Below are 22,890 nucleotides of genomic sequence, written 5' to 3' on the forward strand. Positions count from 1 at the left end.
CCCGCCAGTAACACGGACTCACACGTCAGGGAGGAAGACTCTCAGATTAACTGAGCAAGAGAGAGGAGCCGAGCCGAGGTCGCCGTCCTTAATGACACGGTAAATCGCTCGAGCTGCTTGCTGCGCGCTGTTAAGCGTCACATGGGGGCTCGCTTGTACGCTACCACATTAACTGCGGCAGGTAGCCCGTCCCATCGCGCGGCCGCCGGCCCCGGCCCAGCTTAAAACCCCGCGCCTCGGCCGCCCCTGGTGGCCTGGCCTCGCTCGCCGTCGCGCCGCTTAGCGTTATATCTAAACCTGTAATTATTGGCGACCCAGATATTTTCATCCGCCCGCGGTCCCGCTCTGCTCTGCTCAGTTCAGTGCTTGCTCGTGGTGCGCCGGGAGAGCCCGGATCGGCGACGCGATCGAGATGGACGCGGCCATGCCCGCCGCCGACGGCGGCGAAGCGGGCGCGGCGGCACAGGCGCCGCCGGCCGTCGTCCTCGTCTCCGCCGGCGCCAGCCACTCCGTCGCCCTCCTGGGTAAGATAACCGGGTTGTATTTGGTGTTTGGGAGGGGAGCATTTCGTCGAGCGCCTTCTCGGCGCACGGGGATTCTAGGTGTTTGGGGGTGTTTATGTGAATCGTGGTGAGCTGTTGGATTTATGTGGCGGTGCTGGCGGCTTGTGTTTTTGCAGAGGGCAATGTGCTGTGCTCGTGGGGCAGGGGAGAGGACGGGCAGCTCGGGCACGGGGACGCGGAGGATCGGCTGGTGCCGACGGTGATCAGCGGCTTCGACGCCCCAAGGATCACGTCCGTCATCTGCGGGGCGGACCACACCACCGCCTACTCCGAGGAAGAGCAGCAGGTCTACAGCTGGGGTTGGGGGGATTTTGGGAGGCTGGGGCATGGCAATTCCAGCGACGTGTTCACGCCCCAGCCGGTCAGGGCGCTGCAGGGGATAAAGATCAAGCAGATGGCCTGCGGGGATAGCCATTGTCTAGCCGTCACTATGGGCGGTGAAGTGCAGAGGTAAGGGCGACCATCGACAGTTTTAAAAATTGAACATACTTATACTACTAGCTCGGTGTAGTAAGGTTCGTGCCTTGTGGGATCTTATTTGGATGGTAGCTACTCTTCCTGTCAAAAATGGAATGATCTGCTATATTGTTACTGAAAGGACTACGTGGAAATTTGTAGATTATTCCTACATTGGAAAATAGTACTCCTGCCTGGTTCTCATATCACTGCATTGCAATTGCTCTTGTTAGTTTCGATTGACTGTTGTTTCTTCTGAACTTCTGGTACCTGTTTGTTTAAGTTGGGGGCGTAACCAAAACGGACAGCTTGGTCTTGGAACTACTGAAGACTCTCTGCTCCCGCAAAAGATTCAAGCTTTCGAGGTAGAGTGTTGCTCTTAGATTTTCTTTTCGATCTTTGATATTTGTATGTGACAACAATCTTTGATTGCATCATGTTATGGTAAAGAAGAATGCCATTTGAAAATCACCGTTATGATTTCTAGAATTCAATAGAGCCTAGTGCAAGTCTTTTCTATTCATATACCTTGTAACAGCTAAAGTAATCACGAGATGTATTGTAGAGGTGGACCCTCTCAGGTTATTGGAACGATTAACCGTCTTATGCATAGGTACCATTTTCGGATACAAACACAGTAGTGAGTAACAAGGCGTTACTGAAAACAAAATAACCTTCAAGTATATTTATCAGCTCTTCAGGAATTATGATTTTTCTATTCAGTTTTCATAGTTTAGCATGTAATACACATCGTGTTCCCTATGTAATGATAATGTGGACACTCTGGCCCATGTATTAGATGATGTGCAATGTTATTAAGAGCTAATGCCTAAATGCTTGTAGGGTATTTGTGTGAAAATGATTGCTGCTGGTGCTGAACATACCGCTGCAGTAACTGAAGATGGTGACCTCTATGGATGGGGCTGGGGTCGGTATGGAAACTTGGGCCTCGGTGATCGCAATGACCGGTTTGTTCCGGAAAAAGTATCTTTGGTGGAGGTAAAAACATATTCGACATGACTTTTTACGATCGACATCCACATATACACTTGTAGTGTTGTACTGACACCTTCCACTGAATACATGGAAATAGAGTATTCCATCTCTATCTGTGTTCTGGAGTTGTATTATGGGGTAGCCGCCATTATCTGTGTTATCATATAGGAATTGATGATGATTTGAAGGATAAATCTTCAAAAACCTGCCTGCATCAGTACCACTTATATCATGTTTCATCGTTAAATATAACTTTCAGAAGAACCTTTTACCTAGATGGAAACCGCTGGAATACAAATACTAATTTTTTTGAGAAATTTAGTGAAAAATCTTAGACATGCAGTGCTCATCCAGTCATCCATTAGGTGATTTTATTATTTCAAACTACACATACACTATCGTCTTGTACTGTTCTCACTATGGAAGGCACTAGCTTTATGTTTTTTTTCTCGAACACTTTAAAACTCACTCAACCAGGAACTAGCCCCTGGTGACATTTTTTTTTAAGAGACAGCCTGAACACCCAACTCTGTGGAGGCTGTGCCTTGAACTTGGGTGGTTGGGCTGGGCTGCAACCTCACCTGCTCAGCTCAGCGAGCCACAAGAACAGATACTCAGTCTTATTCCTCTGTTTTCTGTATGTTCTTTGTTTCCAGGTTTGTCTTTATTCTTATCATTTGCTCTTTTGTAGGGAGAGAAGATGGTGCTTATTGCATGTGGATGGCGCCATACCATTACTGTTTCCTCATCTGGTATTTTGTACACTTATGGTTGGAGCAAATATGGTCAACTAGGTCATGGCGATTTTGAAGATCATTTATTTCCACATAAAGTAGAAGCCTTAAAAGATAGCTCTACATCTCAGGTATGCTAACAGTACAAACATATACTTAGATTTAGGTTTTCATTTTACTGGGTTGAGAACTCCAATGCTGCAATGCATATGCTGATATGCGCATATCGGCCCATAGTGATCTACATGCAATCTGGTGCTACTTTCGTAGTTTATGAACAAACCGGAACCTGCTATATGCTATACAGCCCTGCAGAATTTCTCGAGCTAGTCTAAATTTTTAGAGCTATCAAGTTCGCTTTTGTTACATATGCATATGTATATAAACTATTGATTACTGATTGGGGTTTGAGAAGAAGGTTTGTAATTTTATATACATACACTCTGCTGATTTAGATTTCAGGGGGATGGAGGCATACAATGGCACTTACATCAGATGGAAAGCTTTATGGATGGGGATGGAACAAGGTCATTATCTATGCGAATCTACTTTTCTTTATGCCCCATATTTCGTATCTTATTAAAACTACACAACAAGTCTAATGTTACATGGCTTTAAAAGGCCAGATATTCAACGTAAATCTCTAGTCTGGAGCGAAACAGTACACCATTTTGTATATGCATTTGGTTGCAAGCGCCGTGTGATCAACTGAGTTTGAGAAAGTGGTTGTTTATTTCTATGAGCATGAATGATCTCTTTTAGAGTATCATCATTATTTGCCAAAGTTCCAGCACTTTACATAGGATCCATCTAGTCTTTACAGTGCTTGATTGTGGCACACCATTTGTCATACACAATCTAGTTACACCATACCTATTCCTCACTAATGAGTAATGACTAGCCGTAATGAATTGTGATGAATTCCCAGATTTCAGCCCCCTGTCGTCATTTTCTTCTTCTTCGAGAAAACACAAAAGCTTTCTGTCTCGATGCATTGATAGAAGAAGAGTTATGTACAAGACCTAGACAGGGCAAATACCCCCCCAGAAAAAACAACACTACACACCTAAGTGCTATGCACCGCTGGTAGTAGCGCCCCTAGCCCCACCGCCCCCGCTTTTATCCCTGTCGTCGTTTGACAAGTTTTTCAGTGCTACAGCCAGTGGCGGAGTGGTTCTCTGCGATCATTCATGTTGTTTTTTTTGGAATCAGTAACGTGCACTTAGCTTGTCTAGAATTCCAAATTTCAAACTCTACTTTTCTGAAAATTGGTGGTACCGGTGGGATGCCCTATATGTACGGTGTACCATTAGTTTGAGATGTCATGTTTCAGGTGAATTTTATTTTCACTTTTCCAGGTGGTTTGTTGTTGTTTGCATTGATCGTCTCATATTTTCATCTGTAGTTTGGGCAAGTTGGAGCTGGTGATAGTGTCGATCACTGTTCCCCAGTACAGGTTATGTTTCCAGCGGAACAGGTACGGCATATTTTTGGGAGAGCTAAATGAATCAGAGAAGTCATAATCAACATACGGATGCTCAAAGCTGAGCCATTGATTCATGTGAATAATAATTTCCATCTTGCATATCTTGTGGTGATACTGCAGAAAGTTGCCCAAGTTGCTTGTGGATGGAGGCATACTCTTGCTTATACAGAAAAGAAAAATGTTTTCGCATGGGGAAGGGGTACCAGTGGACAGCTCGGTCATGGTGAAATAGTTGACAGGTGGTTCCTGCCTAATGTATTATTTCCCGCCTCTAAGCGGAGCACTTGTTTGATTACCTGTAATAATGTGAACTAACAAACATCTTTATATATCATCCTGAAGGAACAAACCGTTGATGATCGATGCCATAAGCCCCGATGGTTCAGGCAGCAAGAAGTTGGAGTCGTCAACAGCTGTTCCATTTACAGGTTGGTACCAACGCTCTCTAGTGGATGCAGATACGAACATATGCGTTTACAGACCAACAATTAATAGGCTTCCTAATGTTTTCAGCCAAAGTTTGGGTTTCACCCTCAGAAAGATATGCTCTCGTTCCTGATGAGAAGGTGAGCTCATGCATTTGATATGAAATCTTTCTCTTCGCACAAAATTGATTTTTTTTTACCACCTCCGGTTTGACGGAACTCATACATATCATTGAAATGATTACATGTTTGATACTGATAAAGGGGCTCACTTCGCTCTGTGGGACTGTCACTGAAGATTGCCCCCTGTTTATTTGTAGGTTGCAAAACCTGGTGTAGGCACGGCAGGCAATGGTGCTGATGCAAGTGTACCCGAGAACGATGTAAAGAGAATGCGTGTGCAGTCATAGTTCTACGACCTACCATCTATGCATCTCTTTAACCCTAGTACTCCTATCAGAAAACCTTGTGCATTGGTTCACCAGTTTCCATCTAGTGGTGTCCGATTTTTGTTGCATTCCATACTGCCGAACCTAAGTGCTTTCTACGAACCTTCCTGGCATTGATATGATGCCTTATCTCAGCAGATATGGTCTGTAAGTCACCTCGTAGACGAACTAGCAGAATCAACCTGAACCTTTGTCAAAATGTGTTCTGATTGTTTCGATGGCTTCATGTCAAACTTTGCTACGGCACAATAATAAGTCGTTCAGCTTGATTCTCAATTTCTTTTAATTGCTACCTCTGAAATGCTACCAAGAGAATTCAGAATTTACATAACACTGGTAGTGCTACCACGATTTAGACCTTGGTGCAACATGCTCCTCTGTAGACAATACCAGTACTACGTCACAAGTTACGGGCTGGTATCAAACAAACTACCTGAACACAAAGCTTTCAGCTACCTCTTCAGGTGCAGAAAGGAATGACAACACAAACTCGAACTGAACAAACTACACAAACCACATTTTTTTAAGATGATCAGTCCTTGTTACTCCGCCGGGGGTGTGGAAGTGGATGATGGCAGACGAGGTGATCCCCTTGGTGATTATTTCCTTAGACATAATACTGCTTCTGCTTGGATGGGAATCCTGACGGTTTTTTGCAGCACTCGTCACACACTAACTTATTATACAAGAATACATCATGTAGTCTTGAGCTTGAAACCCAAAGATGGCGACTGTGGCCAGACTCTGATGTTGGAAATCAGATGGAGATAATTCCCACTCTATACCCTTCTTCTCGCTATACAAGAGTGCCCTCCTATCTGCTGCATTCGTTTTCATTACACAAAGATGATCCCAAACCTAGATGCCATAGGAAGACAGAGTTAAATAGAACACAGTTACTCGTTTGCAGCGATTTATGTTCAATATGAAAAACTGGCAAAATTCAACATTGAGCACGGGCACATGCTATGGAAAGAAAAAGCAAGCTTTAGGTAAGGACATACCGTCATGTATAGCTCCTTTAAGTTCGGTGCAGCTTTAAGAAAGAATAATGTCCAGGTGAGATCATAACCTTCAGGAATATCAGCTAGATTCACAAACCTTATTTGGTTGAACACAGATGCCAGCCTTACCGTCAGACATTCTGGTTGAACCCAAATCTGCAACAAGTAAACACATGATGATGAGCAGACAAGAAGTTGTCACCAGAGCTAGCAAAACCATATTCTTTACTTACCCTTTCGAAATCAAATCCCAACTTCAAATCTCGCACAGAGGTACCCAAAGAAACTTACTTAACTTGACCATCTGGTGCCAACTAAGACAAATATTGGCGAGGCTTACAGCCTCGAGCAACGGGACATAACCAAAAGATAGGGGATCTTCGAAAGCGATCCAACACTCAAATATGAACCGTGTGAGTTTGGGAAGTGAGGTGAGCTCGACTCTTTCAATAGAACAATCAACAATAGCAAGCTCACAAAGTTGTGAGTGTTCAACTTGCAGCACGGTCTGACTACTGCCAGAGTCACAATTGAACAGGCGTAGATGCTTTAACCGTTTGCAAGTGTTGAGGACGTTACGGATGTCAGATTAACCAAATCTCAAATTCTCTAAGTCAAGACGTGTGAGACCACCGAATGCAATTGGACAGGCATCAAAGAACAACATGAATTGTCTCCCGTAGTGGATCAGATCATCAGCGCAGCAAACTGTGTCCTCCTTCTCCGTGTAAATCGTGAATTCACCTAGCTCAACCTTCTGGGTTGCCATGGTTTGAGCAACAGCATGCCCAATGGACATGGGATCATCTCCTCTCAAGAAGAACGTCATGCAGCGAAATTGGCGTATCAGTTTTTTAGTTTTTTTTAAGGTACTAGCCGAAATGCCCGTGCGCTGCCACGGCCACGGCCTACTGAGCTTGTCCACAGAAGGTAGATGCCGTCTAGTAGGTGAATGACAGCCCGGTCATGCTGTTCCTCTTCCTGATTATGCATGTGAGTGAGACGACCCCTCGGTTGAAGACCTCCGGAAACCAGAAGCTCGCAAGACAGAGGACCACTATCACAAAAATCTTTGTTGCTGCGTTTCCGACTTTCCATACGGGCCATAAGCCTTCTCTCACATTGCAAGATTCCATAAAAAAAAACCTATAGCAGCATAAGCAATGTATATACACCGATCAACTGAGAAAATTAAAACATGGTATTTAGTAGCTAGCTAAATTCAATCCACAAACGATGTATCTCTCTGAATTAATGGATGGAGCTTTTAGCTAGCAAGTGCACACTTTCCGGCAAAGTACTGACACACCAGGGCGGCCTGATTCGACGGAACCCCTCGCGCGGAAACAGAAGGGAGCAAGGCGGCTCGAGGTGAGGCGATGGCCGGATTGCTCAGATAAGAGGAGGGAACGATCCTGGGGCTCACCTGTGAGGAGAAACAATGATAGGCAGCAGCGTGGTGGTGGACCTGGTGGTCACGGATTGGAGGGTGGATGCGGCGGTGGCCCTGGCGTTGTGTTGATGGGAGCAATGAAGGCGGCTGCCAATGATATGGTAGGTAACTGGGTGGCATCCGGCCAGGGCCGCTCCTGTGATTTCGGGGGCCTCGGGCGAACTTAAAAAACCGGGCCCCTAATATAAACATCTAAATAATATCCAAATATGTATGTATAAAATATGTCAAAAACCCGTGACAACACATAAAATTTTATAAATTTATCCTCTCTGTGATTTTATCAAGTCATCTACTCGCTTTCTCTTTTTTTTCTTTTCTCGGATGCGTTTTTCTTAGTCGATAAGACAATCTCAAAACTTTAACCAACAATTAGGGCTAATTAAACCTATCACAAAAGGCTAGCTTACAAATAGATCCACCTAAATAAATTTTGGCTTCAAGGCGTCAGCGATGTCTAGAGTCTAGTGTAGAATCCCTCGTATAGGCCGATCTGCCGACAGTTGAACTGTCATTGTGCGCCTGTGCAGATTTGCATCTTCATGGGTGATTGCGTTGTGCAGCGGCTTGTGCCATGCGTTCGGACTTGTAGTTTCTGTCCATCCGTAGACGTACTCCCTCCGAAATATTACATGTATCTAGACGCTTTTTAGGCATAAATACATCCATATTTGGGCAAATTTGACACAATTAATATTGATCAGAGGGAGTGATAATTTTTTTAGGGACGCTTGCAGGTCGTAGGCATAATTTACGAGCAAGTACATTGATCGATCCTATCCCGACTATCGTAACGATTCATGGGCCATGGCGTGGAGCTTCGCTGCGAGAGAGGGATGTATCAGTTTTTCTATTTCGGATTGGATTGATTTTCCTGAGATTGCTTTATGACTTTTTTTCATACGATCCGTACTCCATACCGATATTGATACATGCTTCGTTATGGGAGGCTGTATTGGACCGATCGTGATTGATACGTTAAGTTTGAAGTTGTGTTGTATTCGTGATTGATTGAATCTGGACTGATCTGGTGGAGTTCTAGTCCAATTTGGCCAACTGCTTAGTAAGCCTAATATACATGCAACCCTAGTGGGCCCACAAATTTTATGGAAAGTTTGACAGACGATGGTGAAGGGAACGGTCCGTATTTTTTAGATATGTATATATTAGCTTTTTTTTTAGAATAACTGTAATTTTATTCAAACGCGAGAACTAGTGCATGTACAATGCTCTCGATCATAGGTTCTAAAAACTACAAGGTAACTCTTATAATTAAGAATTATAATGAAATCTCTTAAATACATCTTCTCCATGATATCATCATTTGCAGCATGAAATACTGTTGAGGCCTCAACATAGAGATTGCAATCAGACTGGAGCAGTTACATCGTCACTAGTATCCCTACACGAACTTGATTACCTTTAAAGGTTTTGAAAATGCCCTTGAGTCGCTCATCCAAAAAGGTGAGAAGCCGTAAGCATTGAACGTATTTGGACCGAGAATGATCCCCTAAAGGTGCAGGTCGTCGAATCGCCAGAGAAGGATTCCAAAATTATAGTAAAAGACAAAACCAACAAAAGCATCATGACACACTGACAAAAACTCAGCAGATATATTTAAACGGATCTGCGAGTATAGAAACTCGAGATCCGCAAGATCGGGTAACTAAACTTACGGGGACTAAAAACTCTAACTCCGCAGCAACAGCCCGTTGAGGCACCACCACAGCAGAGGAAAAGCATAGTATATTTATTCGCGACGGTATTGCAACCTCCGCCATTGCGTTGCCGATTAGAACCAAACAATTGAAACAAGCAAACACTTCAGGATACTCTTAGGAGAAACCGAGGTTCCCCCTACCTCGCAACGCCAAGACGGCGGCAAGAGGCGAGGGGGCCGCTAAATCTTCAACCGATGACGGCTAGGGCAGCGCTCTCGTTGGATGTGAATATTTTGAAGGTATTAATCGGAGTACTATTTACAGTTTTGGGCCGGCCCGGCCGGCCTACCTCTCTAGTTAAGATTACCTCCCGATGGCCCCGCAGAACTAAACATGCCACATTTTTACTGAAGTCTTGGCGGTACTTTGTGTTGCGAAGATTGATATCATGAAAAAGATTACTTTGAAAGACTTGAATGTAATTCTTACTTATAGAGTTAGTTTGTAGTTTTGCGGATTGTTTTATCCAAATGTAGGTGTGATGAACGTCGAGTTTGAATAAAATTACAGGTGATTATAAAATAAAAAAACTAAACATGCCATATCTCCAAGTGCGAGATGCGGTGCCATATATGGTGGCGCGCCCCACTTGACGGCCGAAAACGACCCGCCGGAGGCCGATCGATCGACCAAAATCACCATTGTATATCCATGTAAACCGCGCTTCCGGCTGGCCACCTACTCCGTACAGCGTTGGTCGGATCCGGTCGATCGCTCGCTCACTGGCCCCGGCAAAAAACAGGGCTCGCCCTTAATTCAGGCGAGACGAGCCACAAAACAGTCACATGCTGACTTCATCCAATACACGCCAAATGCACGTACGTACGTTGTACGTACGTTTCTTAAGCTTAGTTTGTACGCTTCCAACGGCCGTCACGTACCGCCGTCCTTGGCTCCTTGCCTTCTGTCGGTAGATAGATAGATCCCCGCGCCGATCTACCCCCGGCCTTCCCGTGCCCTGCTACCACGCTCCAAGTATATAATGACCCGGGCCAGTTAGCAGCTATAGCGAGAGAGCGAGCGGCAGGCAGAAGCCAATTAACCCGACTGGCAACGTATCCTTGTCAGCAACAGCCAGGAGTATTATTGATCGGAGCTAGAAACAGAGTATGGTATAGAGAGAGCTGCCGCGGCAGATAATGGACGACTTCACCTTCCCCGCAACCGCTGCCCCGGCAGAGTCGTCGTCGTCCCCCGCGGACACGCTGTGCCTACATCACCACCGCCACCACAGCCTCCTTCCCTTCCCACACTTCGCCAATTCCCCGCTCTGGTTCCCCGTCGACGCCGCCGTCGCCGTCGCGCCACCGCCGCTGATGACCAGCCGAACTGAAGACGACATGGAAGAAGAAGAAGAACAAGAGCCGGCTTGGGCTGACGCCGAGGAGGGCGAGGGGGAAAGAGGAGCCGGAGGAGAAGATCTGGATGACATTAAAAGGGGCTTCGTCCGCGGAGGCGTGGAAGGGGATCAGGAGAAGATGGACATGCTGTGGGAGAACTTCAACGAGGAGCTGGAGGCGCTGCGCCGTTGCTCCAAGCAGAAGGCGGCGGCGTGCGAGGTGGAGTCGGACACGGAGTCGGAGGAGCGGGGAAGGGGGTGCGCGCCGATGCCGATGCTGCAGGCGTCGTCGAGGGCCGGCGGGACGGGGCAGTACTACCGCCGGGCCAGCAGCTGGGTGCTGCTCATGAGGATCTTCAGGAGGCTCTTCGTCGTCGAGAAGACCTTCTCCTCCTCCGCCTCCGCTCGCCACCGCCAACCAAACGCGGCTGGACGGTGAATTTATTCCTGACCGGGTCATCATCGATCGCCAGCAAGTCCAAGTGTCATGCTTCAACGAATGCCAAGTAAATTATACTAGATGTCGCATACGAGTAATTTAAGTGGTGTTATTCATGGGTGTATGTAATTAGAGTACAGAGAAATGCAGCATACCATCATTCCATATTTATTTTTTCTTTCTCTCCATCGATCTTCTTCATTGTCACTTGTTTTCATAATTATTTAGCAAGGGATTTAGTAAAGGTGTGAATAAGTAAATAAAGAATCAAGACCCGTACAAAATTCGATCGTGTCCATTGGTCACGAGATGTTGTTTGTGTCAAGTGTCATGGCTAAGTAATGATGCATGCATGATATCATCTCTAGATCTCAAAGACAGAAAGGTGTACGGCATCTTTCTGGGACGCCTTTTGCGTGTGCGTTTGTGGGGGTAAAAATAAAGCGTGTGCTGTGCTGTGTTTTAGTGGGAGAAAAATATCGGAGGACGCGTGCGTGTTTTGTGATTTTATCGGGCTGGCTCACTCGCATGGCGACACAAGGTTAGCTCGCACTAATAAAGGGGAAAGGAGAGCCAGGACAGGGACATCCAACCGCCTCCCTCATTAGTAGAAACAGTATAGGCGTCTCCTCCTCTCTACAAGCCAGCTGTGTGTCATCAACACTCACACAAGAACATCTTTGTGAATTGTGATTCTTCCAATTCGGTGACTCGGGTAGATTACCCCGCACCGTAAACATAGTGGCATTGTGATTCTATGAACCAATTGATGTAAATGTAAGTAAAGTTTACTTTTGATTCTGGTCTGGGGCTGTCACTTTTGGCAGAAAGAAATTCAGAATGCCAAAATGGACATTTGATGTGTGATTTTTGTCTTGTTTAGCACCTACCTGCGTCACAGCCAAATGAGCACAGGAAGAAAGTTCAGAGTTGGACAGTTTTGTTTTTGTTTCCCTACTGAAGTCAGCCAAACAGCTAGAGACACTCAGGGACAGCGCAGAGGAACACATCGTCTGTACACTCATACGCGAGCATGATTGCAGCTGGGCCTGTTTTCACCAACTATCTAAAGACACTAAACCAATAATACAACAATGATCCACTCGTTTCAGCAGAGAAGATCTCCCCCAAGATGACTGCAGAATACAGTTGCCAATCAACTGAAGATCTAGCACCAGTACAGTAACATCTAAGTACTGTTCAATTCCAGCGGCCACTTATCCTAAGGGCCTTTATTGGAATTCAGGAGGAATCACTACGTTTTCCTGTGAAGTTCGTGATCTCCAAACAGGAATTGTGCCTTGCAATTGTCAAAACATTATTTGGCAACGGCTGAAACCCGAAAATAAAATGATTAAATGAGCAGAACTATACTAAATTACTAATCACAAAATAGCCATTGATACATGAATTTGATATAGGACAGCTGGTCTTTTTTCATTAACAATGTAAAACATTAACATCTTGTCATTCTTTCTTGCCTATTGATGAAGGCAAAAGGTAATTTGTGTGGCTGAAGTTGCCAATGTAGAACACTAACGAAGAGTTGGGCTGATCCATGTGTTATCTTGCAAAAGAAGATGAGTCTCACAATTTGCTAGATAGAGCAAGGTACTTTGTGTGACGGGCCTGAGCCATCAATTTCCCGGTCCTTTTCTTCCTGAAATCAACAGAGACAACACCGACTGATTTTCCAGCACGCAACAGCTTTGCCTCAACCTCTATTTCTTCCTGGAAATTAAATAAATTGTTTAAATCATGGCAAATAACTTTTAAAATTAAAATACCAGAAAAATACAAAGATAGGCTCAAGTTAGTGAAGCTTTCTCATACAACTCTAGCAAGAAATTGCCTAGAGCTGCTTTTTTTCTGGTTAAAATTCCATCAAAGCAACCATGAAAAGACATTTAGATTCTTCACAGCAATGTATGGACACGAAGACAGCAATTCTGATCCTATACTCTGTCTAGGAACCATGTTGTAGCCAGCAAGCTCAAGCTGAACTTAGGGCATCAAAGGAAGCAAAATGAATGCACACACACTAAATTCAAACATCTTTTCTTCTTAATACACACTTATATTTCTATAATAGAAAAATGACAGAAAGGTAAGAAGCTAAGAACCAAGAAATAGTGGTCCTTTTATTTTAACTATTCAGATGCCATTCTTCCATGTTCACCAATGTTAACTTATGAGAATACCAACTTGAATCTTTTTACTTCCTCCGTCCAACAAAGGATGTCTCAACTTTGACTAAATTTGAATGCATCTATACACTAAGTCATGTCTAGATACATCCAAATTTTGACAAACTTGAGACATCTTTTGTTAAACGGAGGGAGTAGAAGACTATCAATATGCATGCATTCAAGCTTTACGATATTCTTAACTAATGAATATTTATCTATTCCACGTCACATTATTTCCCCAGTATCCTTTTATGAATCTCACTTCCACCTCTGTAAGTATTTAACCCCTAATGACACTGAACTGACAGTAAGCGTAAGTATTATACTTGAGCAAGGAAAGCTCAATAACAAGCCAATCCTGAAATTATTTTCATCAAATTATGTACTTTGGCATACAATATGAACATCACTCAACGCGTCTCAAAACAAGTAAAGTGAATATAAATGGAGAAAAGAATACAATTATGAGTACCCTGTTTATAAGGTATCAAAATATCAACAAAAATTGTCACATGATGAAGAATGATGAGAAACATAACCAAAATCCAAGATGAGAAGAACCCACCGAGAAAACAGAAACTACATCAACATAGCATGAGAAGATGAGATCTTCTAAAAGTATATAAAGGCCAAAACTTTAAATAGCCATGGCATCCTTACAGAAAACTGATGCATAAATATTTAGAGCTTCCTAGCTTCTGTCACCCGTTTTGATTAATTGAGTATGCCTAATCATTCATGGAGAAGCATCGGAAGTTCTGAAAGAACGCTTTCCCACACCTAAAAATGTCAAAGCATTTGCACTATAAAACGTTCTACGGTTGTTATCCCATAACAGTTAAAACCAATGTTGTTTCTGCTCCGGGTACAAATCCTAGCTATGTCAAGCCAGGAAACAAGAATTTCTAATCAACTTTCAAGTTTAAAGTGATTGCAACACCTAACCCCAGTTCACTCCTGTCGTCTTCCAACAACTTCTTACTATTACAAACTGGCTAGTTGTACGCGTGATAACAGTGGAGGTACCTCTGAGCACTAAGAGCCCAGCCCACAACTCAGTGTCAACTTCAGCTACACATAAAGCTGTTCATAACACCAAGTCATGACAAGCATACCTAACTGCAAGATCCAGAGGTTCACCTGAAACTGCAAGAGTGCAAGACAGGGAAACCAGACACCTGCATTAATTTTAACCAACCACAGTGCAATTAACGAGACCCGATCTACTTCCTCGCTCGCTCAACATGATCCCTAAAGCATTCTTGAACACAAACCCCACCTGGAGGAAGGAGCCACATAGCTAGGCCTAATTTGTCAATTGCCCAATTCTACCACGAAATAATACACAGCCAAGTTCGACAGAATTGCATTTCCATCACAGAATTTCCCAATCCGCATAAACCAAAGTAGTCAATGACAAGCAGGACCAAACAGTAAAGCGTTTCTAAGTGCAAATATATAGAGAGATAGTGGTCTCACGCCGACGGTGGCTGTGTCAACATAGGACACGTTGATCTCGAGAGAGACCCCGCTCAACCCGACACCGCTGCTGACCCCGATCAAACCGACCCCACTGCTGTAGAACGCGGCTGACCCCAATTGGTCCGCGAGCGTTGCCGTGACGCCGCTGAGGAGATATCCTTGGGGGCTCTGCAAAACCACCGCCAATTCGAACCAAGCGTCGCCGTCCGTCACCGTCTCGAAATCAAAATCGCGTAAGGAAGCTTGAGCTTAAGGTTTCTGCGGGGTGGGAGCGCGTGTCTTACGGCGAGGCGGGGGGTGACGACGAAGGAGAAGAGGACGCGGCCGTGCTCGGCGGCGTCGAGGCGGACGCCGCTCACGACGAGGGCGTCGTAGCGGGTGGAGCCCGTGATGTCCGCGGGGAAGGCGGTGGGCTCGATGGTCCGCCGCACCGCTTCAGGGTCCATGGCCGGCGGCGGTTCTACAGCCGGTGAGGATTTCGCAGCCGCACCTGAATCCGACAAAAAAAGAATCCTAGCACCGGTCTCTTCTAGGTTGGGTCGGTTCGGTGGTCACTGACAGTGACACGCAAGCCCAAAGTAGTACAAGACTTTCCTTGCGGAGAAGACGACTTGAGAGTTGAGACTGCAGTGTGAGGGAATAATGGTTGAGACTTTAATAGGCTGACATGTGGAGCTACAAGTCGATACCCATATACTCCTAAAAACAGTCACATTAATACACACTTACATTAAATTCAACCCTTTTTTTTGCGCAATACACGCAGTTACATTTCTATATTAGGGAGATGATCGAAAGGTAAGAAGCTAATAGGTCATTTTTATCTTGCAATCGAGATGGCGTTGCTACATGTTCACCTATGTTTTTGATTATAAGAAGAGTCATGTGTCATGTGTCAGCCCACGTGCAAGCCCAAGGAGGGGCAAACACCCCACGGATCAACCCCCCTTCTTCCATCCATAGCTGTGGCCTCAGTCATCATGTCCAGCAGGCTTGCGATGTCGGGCAAATGGGCAATGCGCCGCTAACTTCTGTCACTTTGGGCAATGCGCCGCTAACGTATTTCTGTCACTTAAAACTGAGGGGTTAGTACTAACAGCCTCCTAGCTTCTGTAACGCACTGTGAATATGCCTAGCCATTCATTGATATACAAGTGCAGAAAATGCTAAGAGAGTGATTTGCCCCGACCCACGCTGAAAAAACATCAAAGGATTTGCACAGTGCAAAACTAAAAATCCAAAACATGCCAAGGAGCCAGAAAGCAAGAATTTATACTGCAATTTTCACCAAGCCGCCACACTGAACCTCGGCTCAGTTGTATCGTCTTCCAAAATCTTACGAGTATCACAAACTGGTTAGTTATACACGTAATAACAGTGGACATCTCACTGAGAGCTCAGCCCATAACCCAGTGGCAACTTCAGCTAGACATAAAGCTGTTCCTAACACCAAGTCATAACAAGAATACCCAATGGAAAGTCCACTGTCCCAGAACAACAGTCTGAATTTGACTTTCGCCGGAAACTGCTAGGCAGGCCAGCATCATAAGTTCATAACAGAATCTGATTAATTAGTACACTACTATAAACCATACACCTGGAAGAATTGTACCCAACCATAATGAAATTACTGAGACCTGATCTAATTCCTCACTTAACACGAGCCCCAAAGCATCCCTGAACACAGATCCCATCCCACCTGGAGGTAGGAACATCATACTCGCTGGACTACTCGCTTTACTCCCAATGCCTCAAGAAATTCGCAAGGCCTGACTTATGAAGTGCCCAATTCTGGACGAAATGCACGGCAACATCGACGGAATCGCGTTTTTCATCACAAAAGTTTCCAATTCGCACAAACCAAAAGTCCTTGTTGACAAACAGGAACAAATTTGAAGCGTATATACATAGAGAGAGAGATTGTAGACTCACCCCGATGGTGGCCGTGTCGACGTAGGACACGCTGATCTCGAGGGAGACCCCGCTAAAGCCGACCCCGCTGCTGTAGAACACGGCCGACCCCAACTGGTCGGCGAGCGTCGCCGTGACGCCGCTGAGGAGGTACCCTTGGGGGCACTGCAAAAACAACAACCAAGTCGAACCAAGCATCGATCGCACGGCGTCAGCATCTCAAATTTGAAACTGCGTAGGGAAGCTTGAGCTTAAAGCTTCTGCAGGGCGAGGGCGCGCGTCTTACGGCGAGGCGGGGCGTGACGACGAAGGAGCAGAGGACGCGGCCGTGCTCGGCGGCGTCGAAGCGGAGGCCGCTGACGACGAAGGAGTCGTAAGGAGTGGAGCCCGTGATGTCTTTGGGGGAGGCGGTGGGCTGCAGGGTCCGCCGCACCGCTCCCGGGTCCATGGCGCGGCGGCGGCGCTCCGGCTGGCGAGGAGATCGTAGCCGCACCCGCTCTTGGTTGGGTTGGTTTGTTGTTAAAATGGCAGGAGCAGGAGCAGGATTACTTAGGTTGCGTTTGGTTGGGCTGCAGCTTCCTCAGCCGCAAATTCTACGGCTGCAGATTTCAGGATCAGCTGTAACTGCCAGCTGCGGCTGGAAGGTTGTATTTGTTTGATGTCTGTTTGTTTCGACTGTTGTTGGTGCAACTGCAGCCGCAGGTGAAATGAGTTAAAATGACCTGAATGACCTAAAAATGCTGACTTTACCGTTTTAATGGTAAACAACACGTTTAAGAGTAACACATATGACCAACTTTGCACTGGATTTGACAGGTTCTATACTATATATATAGACAAAATGAGATATATGACAATAAATTTTAACGCATTCAGATTTATCTTCGCTTGCACTTTCCCTTGAGCAAGTGTTGGCAGTTCACACAGGTTTGGTACTCTTCATCTAAACTAGTATACATCAACACGAAATAGAGAAGAGCATTTGGACAAAATCATCAAAGGACAGTGAGTTGTTTTCGAGAATGCCACCCAATTTCACAGGATCTACACGTCAGAAAGCATACACGATAACTAGCAGTAGCAAGTAGCAACAATAGACAATCAGCATTTAGTAGCAATTTCAGAGAATATACACCACCAATTTTATCACCAATTTGCTGGACATGAGAGAAAAAAAAGAAAGAACAGAAAGAAGAGGGAGCAGAGCAGAGCGTGCGTGCTACGCGGCTGGTGAAGGTCGAGTGGCGGCGGCCAGAGGGGAGGGGAGCGGCGGCAGCCGGAGTAGGGGCGGGAGCGGTGCGACCGGAGTAGGGAGGGGAGTGGCGAGGACTAGGGCGGCCAGAGGAGGGGAGGGGAGTGGAGGCGGCCGAAGTAGGGAGGCAGAGGGGGTGGCGGCGGCGGCGGCGGCGGTCGGAGTAGGGGGCCAGAGGGGGTGGTGGCGGCGGCCGGAGGAGGAGGCATAGGGGGCAGCGGCGGCCGGAGGAGGAGGCATAGGGGGCAGCGGCGGCCGGAGGAGGGGGCAGTGGGGGCCTCGGCGGCAGCAGCCGGAGGAGGGGGCAGAGGGGGCATCGGCGGCAGCAGGCAAAGGAAGGGGAGAAGGGGGCAGAGGCGGCGGCCAGAGGAGGGGTGGCAGTGGCCAGAGGACGGGGCAGAGGCAGCGGCTAGAGGAGGGGTGTCAGCGGCCGGAGGAGGGGATGAGGCGGAGGGAACTCCTGGGAGATCGTGAATGATCCACTCCGCCGAACCGGGGAGGGGAGGGCTGCGGCGGTGCCCAGAGGAGGTGGCGGCGCCGTCCACGGGGTGGGATGGAGGTAGTAGCGGGATGGGGATGGGAATTGGGATGGCTGCTTTGCGGTCGGTCGGGATGAGGAGAGAAAACATAACGAATCGGTACATGGCAATTTGGATGTATTATGTGATCTGGCGGGAGGGTGATCCGGTAAAAGGTGCCACTTGGAGCTGCAACTGCGGAAGGAAGCACCGAAATAGCAACTTCTCCTTCGCAGTGCAAATTTTAGAAGTGCTCCACGCAGGTGCTTCTAGGATCCACGCTAAAATCTGGTGTTTGGGTTCCGGATTCTAGAGGCTAGAAGCTGTTGGAGCTGCTCCAAGAATCCCAAACAAACGCACCCTTAAGCCCAAAGACGACTTGAGAGTTGAGATGCAGAGTAGGAGCGGGCGTCAGTTTTAACCGACATTTCGGTTCGAGGAATGTCGACCTAAATATGATCGGTTTTTCAGATAAACAGATTGGTTAACCGTAAATTTTGGTTCGGTTTTAGTTTTAAACAGATATAACCGGCACAGAAAAAATCTTGATTCTTGAGTAATACTATTACTAGTACATTTTTTCTTGCAAACCACCAAATTAGTCTATTTGATGACGGTACGCATTTTTAGACAAATTTGCAGATGGTTTCCAAGTACTCCCTCCGATCTGGATCGGAGGTAGTATACTGATAGGCTAATTTGGCATGATATAATCAAGCACACTTGAAATTGTTTCTACAGTACTTTGTTGAATTCCTCGGTGTGAAAACGATATTCATAAACAAGGGACCTTGCACAAAACAGTATTTGGAAACAGAAGGGGCTACAGAGAGTTTATTCAGTCTAATGGTGTTTAGACACCACACCAGAAATTCACGACTATGGATCTGAACAACTGCCCTGCACACTCCTTATCTGTACTCTATAGACCCTGCAGTATACAGCTCGTCTGTTTTCCTTTTCCTGCATGATGTATTGGTGCTAATAAGAATTGGATTAGACAGAGCAGAGCACGGAACGAAATGCAGGAGTTAACGAGGAGCAAAGGGACACATACGATGCATACATCTTGAATTCTTGATTAGAGTTCATCTTTAACGGATTCCGATGGTGACGATGTTGATGTTACCTCCTCTTGCACAGCATCTGTCTGGGTTACTTCTTCCAGCGCACCAGCTTTGGGACCCCGGTTCTTCTTGATAAAACTGATGATCTCCTCTGCTGTCCTCGCACCCTTATATGATAAAATTTCTCCACCACTAGAAGAATAGAAGTATAGAGCTGGATACCCTTCGACCACAAAGTCTGTTGGGACATCGTTCGCAGTGCCATCCTGCAAAACCAGTTTTCCCGGTGTTTATTCCTACAAAATGCTCTACAATAGAAGTACTCCCTCCGATCTATAGATCTATAAAAAGTGACACCCACTTAGTACAAAATGGGTGACACTTTTTATGGATGGGAGGGAGCATGGTCTAACACAAAGAAAGAACCAAAAAAGGGAAGTGCACTACCATCTTTGCTATGACTATATCTTCATCGTTTCGAAACGAGACCGCAACTTCCTCCAGTATCGGGGCCAACTTTCGGCAATGACCACACCAAGGTGCATAGAATTCCAGTAGAACTGTGACAAAGTAATGCCATGCAGCGAATTGGTAAGACAAACTTCACCAGACTATAACTTTAGACTTAATGCAATCACTGATATAATCTAGCTCAGACAACCAGTTGAAGTACAAGAACGAACCATTTTTGCCAGAGTTGAAGACAATGTCATCAATATTGTCAGCCACAACAACCTTAACGGGTTGGTCATTGACCTTGGGGATTGGCTCTGACTTAACATAAGGAGTCAAGTTACCATACTGTATGGACAGAAAGAAAAAAGTGAGCATTGAATAATTTGGCCAAAAAAGGTACAATGAAACAGCATAGAAAAGTAGGCTAAGCCTCAACTATATATTGCTTCATCCACGGTATGAGCTGATCAGGGTCCATAGTTGGATTAAGGTATTTTCCGGTTGATGCTATCACGAGGAGGAGAGGAATATCACTTTCTTTGAGCCCGAAATACTGAAAGGTTTCGCGTGACAGTGGATTAGTTCTAGGAATCCATGGCAAACAAATGATGGGAGTCTAGTGAGAGTAATGACCTGGAAGGCACGTTCAGCGGCTGAAACATCACCAATTAGAAAACTTATGTTATTGCCACTGAGCTGCCTGGCTGCTTCATGCATCTGGCTCTTGAAGGCCTCAACTCTGTCATCGCTGAAGCGTAAGAAAAGCATTGCCTGTCCAACCATGCACCAAAGTATTATATTTCATGTTTCATAAGGCAGCTGAAAATGTTCAATGCACTAATGCAATCTCAAACTCTGGTCCTATGTCGATACCATGATAAAGGTATAAAGAATTGAGCAAAAAATTACTGAATCTTCACCCTTTCATCCAGCACAGATGAAGTTGAGATTGCAAATTCTGAAGGAACAAACATAATCTGAGGCCAATTGTTTACTCACTTTAGCACTAGGTGTGCTGTAGTATCTTTCGAGGAACTTATGGTTGGTCGGTTCATCATCAAAGGTAACTACGGTAGGGAAACCAGACACCTCAATAAACTTCTTGATTGCATCCTTATCAAAATCCTGACATGAAAGATTTGGTGGTGATTTAGTGTTGCACAAGCAAACACAAACACATGAAATGCTCAGCATTTAAGAATTATCACATAAAGAAAGAGATTTACTTGAGAATCGACAAACAGCTCATCAAATGGCTTAAAGAGTCGAACAAGGGGGCCCTTGACGTTCTGATCGCCATGTGGTAGAATGCTTGCATCCGATGTGTGGAAGAAATCATAATCCGAGCGCATCTTGTCTGCCACAGCCATGAAGTTTTCATACTCTACACCAGCAAACTCAGGAAATATTCCCACCTGCAAGACAAGTTCCAGACACATCACATCCACAGATTTCCATTACTCAAGAGATTGAAACCAGATGTGTAAAATTTCACAATAGTGAAGAGACTTACAAGGACCACCCCTTTGTCGCCGATGGATCGGGTGGCATCCAGTGCCGACCTGAGCTCGATGGACGCCGGGCCGACCTGTTTCTTGAGGTACTCCACGATGCCGTCAGCGTTCCTCGCGCCGGCGTAGCCACTCACGTCGCTGCCCCCGTTCCTGATGATCTTGATGGCCGGATACCCATGCACCTCGTACTTGTCCTTGAGTTCCTTGTTTCCCTCGTCGTATGCGTCCACCTTTGCGAGCACCACCGGTGGGTCATGTTTCCTCAGCATGGAGGCTGCCTTCTCGTACTGCATGCATCATATTACACGTACATACATGGGATCAGAGAAAATAAATGCAATCTCAGACAGTGTTGCATGCACCTTCCAGGGTAATACTTCGACGTGAAGGAAATGGGTTACCTCAGGAGCGAGTTCCTTGCAGTGGCCACACCTGCGGTTAGTCATCAGTTAGCTACTGTTTTGAAACTTGGGGGTGAGTTAGAGCATAGCTCCTTAAGAAAATGAGGCAGCTGTGTATGCACCATGGCGCGTAGAACTCGACCACAATGAACTGGAGTTTCCCCACCACCTCTGAGAAGTTGCTCACGTCCAGCGTAAGGACCGCCTCTTCCAGCACAGCAGCGACCTCCACCTCCGCTGTAGTGAGGCCAGAGGAGAGCAGAAGCACTACTATGATGATGGCTGCAGAAGGGAGAGCCAAGGGGACGGCCATTGCTTAAGCTGTAACAAACAAGCTTCTCAGAATCTCCACTCAGGAGCAGAGTCCAACTCCAGCCAGGCAGCCAGGTTTAATATATAGGTGAGGACCTGGAGGGATGTTGCACTTGCAGGGATCTCGAGGAAGTCAATGGGAGCTTGGTTGCTCGCTTCTCTTTGACTCATACTCTTGAACTTTGCTTACAGAAGACAATACTGAGTCTCTTTCCTTCATCTACTCTTCTTACAGTTAATAAACAACTAACAGTAGCTCATAACAGAAAGCCTTTTAAAAAAAGAAACTACAGACGGCCTATTTTTAGGAAACTGCAGATGGCCATTTTCTCTCAACTATTTTTGGTATCTATATTCAGCTGTAAAATCTGCACGCCATTTCACCTTTATATACTGAGTGTAAAATAAGTAATCCATGACCCATCATGGCATAGCCAATTTCAACCTTTATACACTGAGTCCAAGGTAAGTAATCTGATCCATTATGGCATGCCAATGTCAACCTTAATACACTCAGTAAAATTATCCATCAAAGAATAGCCAGTGTCAAGATGTCAGCACACTCACTTAAGAGGAGTTTCAGTCCTTGGAACCTCAAGTTGGATCAGAAATGTCTGTCGTGCTTTCAGTGCTGTTGCATCCAACAGTAGAATCAGTGGCGTATAACCATTTTGCAGTTTTTTTGTCCCGAGGTTTGTGTGACCCATGATTTTCAACCTGTAA

General features: G+C 45.7%; 4 protein-coding genes and 1 pseudogene across 10 annotated transcripts; 2 read left to right on the forward strand and 3 right to left on the reverse strand.

Annotated features, from left to right (window-relative positions):
- Nucleotides 1-5,385, forward strand: LOC100838746 (ultraviolet-B receptor UVR8). Its single transcript, XM_003579740.4, has 11 exons — nucleotides 1-524; nucleotides 680-1,013; nucleotides 1,303-1,384; nucleotides 1,863-2,018; nucleotides 2,707-2,880; nucleotides 3,205-3,276; nucleotides 4,155-4,226; nucleotides 4,356-4,474; nucleotides 4,578-4,663; nucleotides 4,749-4,801; nucleotides 4,981-5,385. The coding sequence occupies exons 1-11, from the start codon at nucleotides 413-415 to the stop codon at nucleotides 5,068-5,070; spliced, it is 1,350 nt and encodes a 449-aa protein (XP_003579788.1). The 5' UTR covers nucleotides 1-412; the 3' UTR covers nucleotides 5,071-5,385.
- A 279-nt stretch (nucleotides 5,386-5,664) lies between these two features.
- Nucleotides 5,665-6,981, reverse strand: LOC100844537 (annotated as a pseudogene).
- Nucleotides 6,982-10,279: 3,298 nt separating this feature from the next.
- On the forward strand, nucleotides 10,280-11,390 carry LOC100839050. The gene has a single exon (XM_003579741.4). The coding sequence runs from the start codon at nucleotides 10,427-10,429 to the stop codon at nucleotides 11,063-11,065; it is 639 nt and encodes a 212-aa protein (XP_003579789.1). The 5' UTR covers nucleotides 10,280-10,426; the 3' UTR covers nucleotides 11,066-11,390.
- Nucleotides 11,391-12,413: 1,023 nt separating this feature from the next.
- LOC100839357 (acyl-coenzyme A thioesterase 13) lies at nucleotides 12,414-17,916 on the reverse strand. Of its 2 annotated transcripts, none has more exons than XM_014903404.2 (3): nucleotides 16,934-17,916; nucleotides 16,669-16,812; nucleotides 12,414-12,796 (listed from the first exon to the last, which is right to left on the reverse strand). In XM_014903404.2, the coding sequence occupies exons 1-3, from the start codon at nucleotides 17,093-17,095 to the stop codon at nucleotides 12,653-12,655; spliced, it is 450 nt and encodes a 149-aa protein (XP_014758890.1). In that variant the 5' UTR covers nucleotides 17,096-17,916; the 3' UTR covers nucleotides 12,414-12,652. The 2 variants fall into 2 exon arrangements, with proteins under 2 accessions (XP_014758890.1, XP_003579791.1); XM_003579743.4 differs by lacking the exons at nucleotides 16,669-16,812; nucleotides 16,934-17,916 and adding exons at nucleotides 14,734-14,904; nucleotides 15,021-16,599.
- A 1,224-nt stretch (nucleotides 17,917-19,140) lies between these two features.
- Nucleotides 19,141-22,884, reverse strand: LOC100839875 (protein disulfide isomerase-like 1-2). 6 transcript variants are annotated; one of them, XM_014895461.2, is made up of 11 exons: nucleotides 21,978-22,883; nucleotides 21,856-21,886; nucleotides 21,454-21,741; nucleotides 21,167-21,355; nucleotides 20,940-21,065; nucleotides 20,574-20,711; nucleotides 20,377-20,493; nucleotides 20,168-20,285; nucleotides 19,932-20,044; nucleotides 19,484-19,750; nucleotides 19,141-19,380 (listed from the first exon to the last, which is right to left on the reverse strand). In XM_014895461.2, exons 1-10 carry the CDS (start codon nucleotides 22,166-22,168, stop codon nucleotides 19,499-19,501), a joined length of 1,563 nt encoding a protein of 520 aa, XP_014750947.1. In that variant the 5' UTR covers nucleotides 22,169-22,883; the 3' UTR covers nucleotides 19,141-19,380; nucleotides 19,484-19,498. The 6 variants fall into 6 exon arrangements, with proteins under 6 accessions (XP_014750947.1, XP_014750948.1, XP_014750946.1 ...); XM_014895462.2 differs by having other exon boundaries at nucleotides 19,141-19,398; XM_014895460.2 differs by having other exon boundaries at nucleotides 19,141-19,398; nucleotides 19,475-19,750.
- Between the last annotated feature and the right edge of the window lie 6 nt (nucleotides 22,885-22,890).

Source organism: Brachypodium distachyon, chromosome 5 (assembly GCF_000005505.3).
Source record: "Brachypodium distachyon strain Bd21 chromosome 5, Brachypodium_distachyon_v3.0, whole genome shotgun sequence".
Taxonomy (NCBI): Eukaryota; Viridiplantae; Streptophyta; class Magnoliopsida; order Poales; family Poaceae; genus Brachypodium; species Brachypodium distachyon.

Excerpts from the sequence above, each read along its gene's own strand:
- LOC100838746 (XM_003579740.4), top strand. The coding sequence starts at position 413 with ATGGACGCGGCCATGCCCGCCGCCGACGGCGGCGAAGCGGGCGCGGCG. Across the intron at positions 4,664-4,748 it reads AACAGCTGTTCCATTTACAG|CCAAAGTTTGGGTTTCACCC; the intron begins GTTGGTACCAAC and ends TAATGTTTTCAG. Across the intron at positions 4,802-4,980 it reads CTCTCGTTCCTGATGAGAAG|GTTGCAAAACCTGGTGTAGG; the intron begins GTGAGCTCATGC and ends GTTTATTTGTAG.
- LOC100839050 (XM_003579741.4), top strand. The coding sequence starts at position 10,427 with ATGGACGACTTCACCTTCCCCGCAACCGCTGCCCCGGCAGAGTCGTCG.
- LOC100839357 (XM_003579743.4), bottom strand. The coding sequence starts at position 15,182 with ATGGACCCTGAAGCGGTGCGGCGGACCATCGAGCCCACCGCCTTCCCC. Across the intron at positions 14,905-15,020 it reads TCGTCACCCCCCGCCTCGCC|AGCCCCCAAGGATATCTCCT; the intron begins GTAAGACACGCG and ends GTGGTTTTGCAG. Across the intron at positions 12,797-14,733 it reads TTGACACAGCCACCGTCGGC|GAAGAAATAGAGGTTGAGGC; the intron begins GTGAGACCACTA and ends TTTAATTTCCAG.
- LOC100839875 (XM_014895461.2), bottom strand. The coding sequence starts at position 22,168 with ATGGCCGTCCCCTTGGCTCTCCCTTCTGCAGCCATCATCATAGTAGTG. Across the intron at positions 21,887-21,977 it reads GTCGAGTTCTACGCGCCATG|GTGTGGCCACTGCAAGGAAC; the intron begins GTGCATACACAG and ends GACTAACCGCAG. Across the intron at positions 20,712-20,939 it reads ACAGCACACCTAGTGCTAAA|GCAATGCTTTTCTTACGCTT; the intron begins GTGAGTAAACAA and ends ATGGTTGGACAG.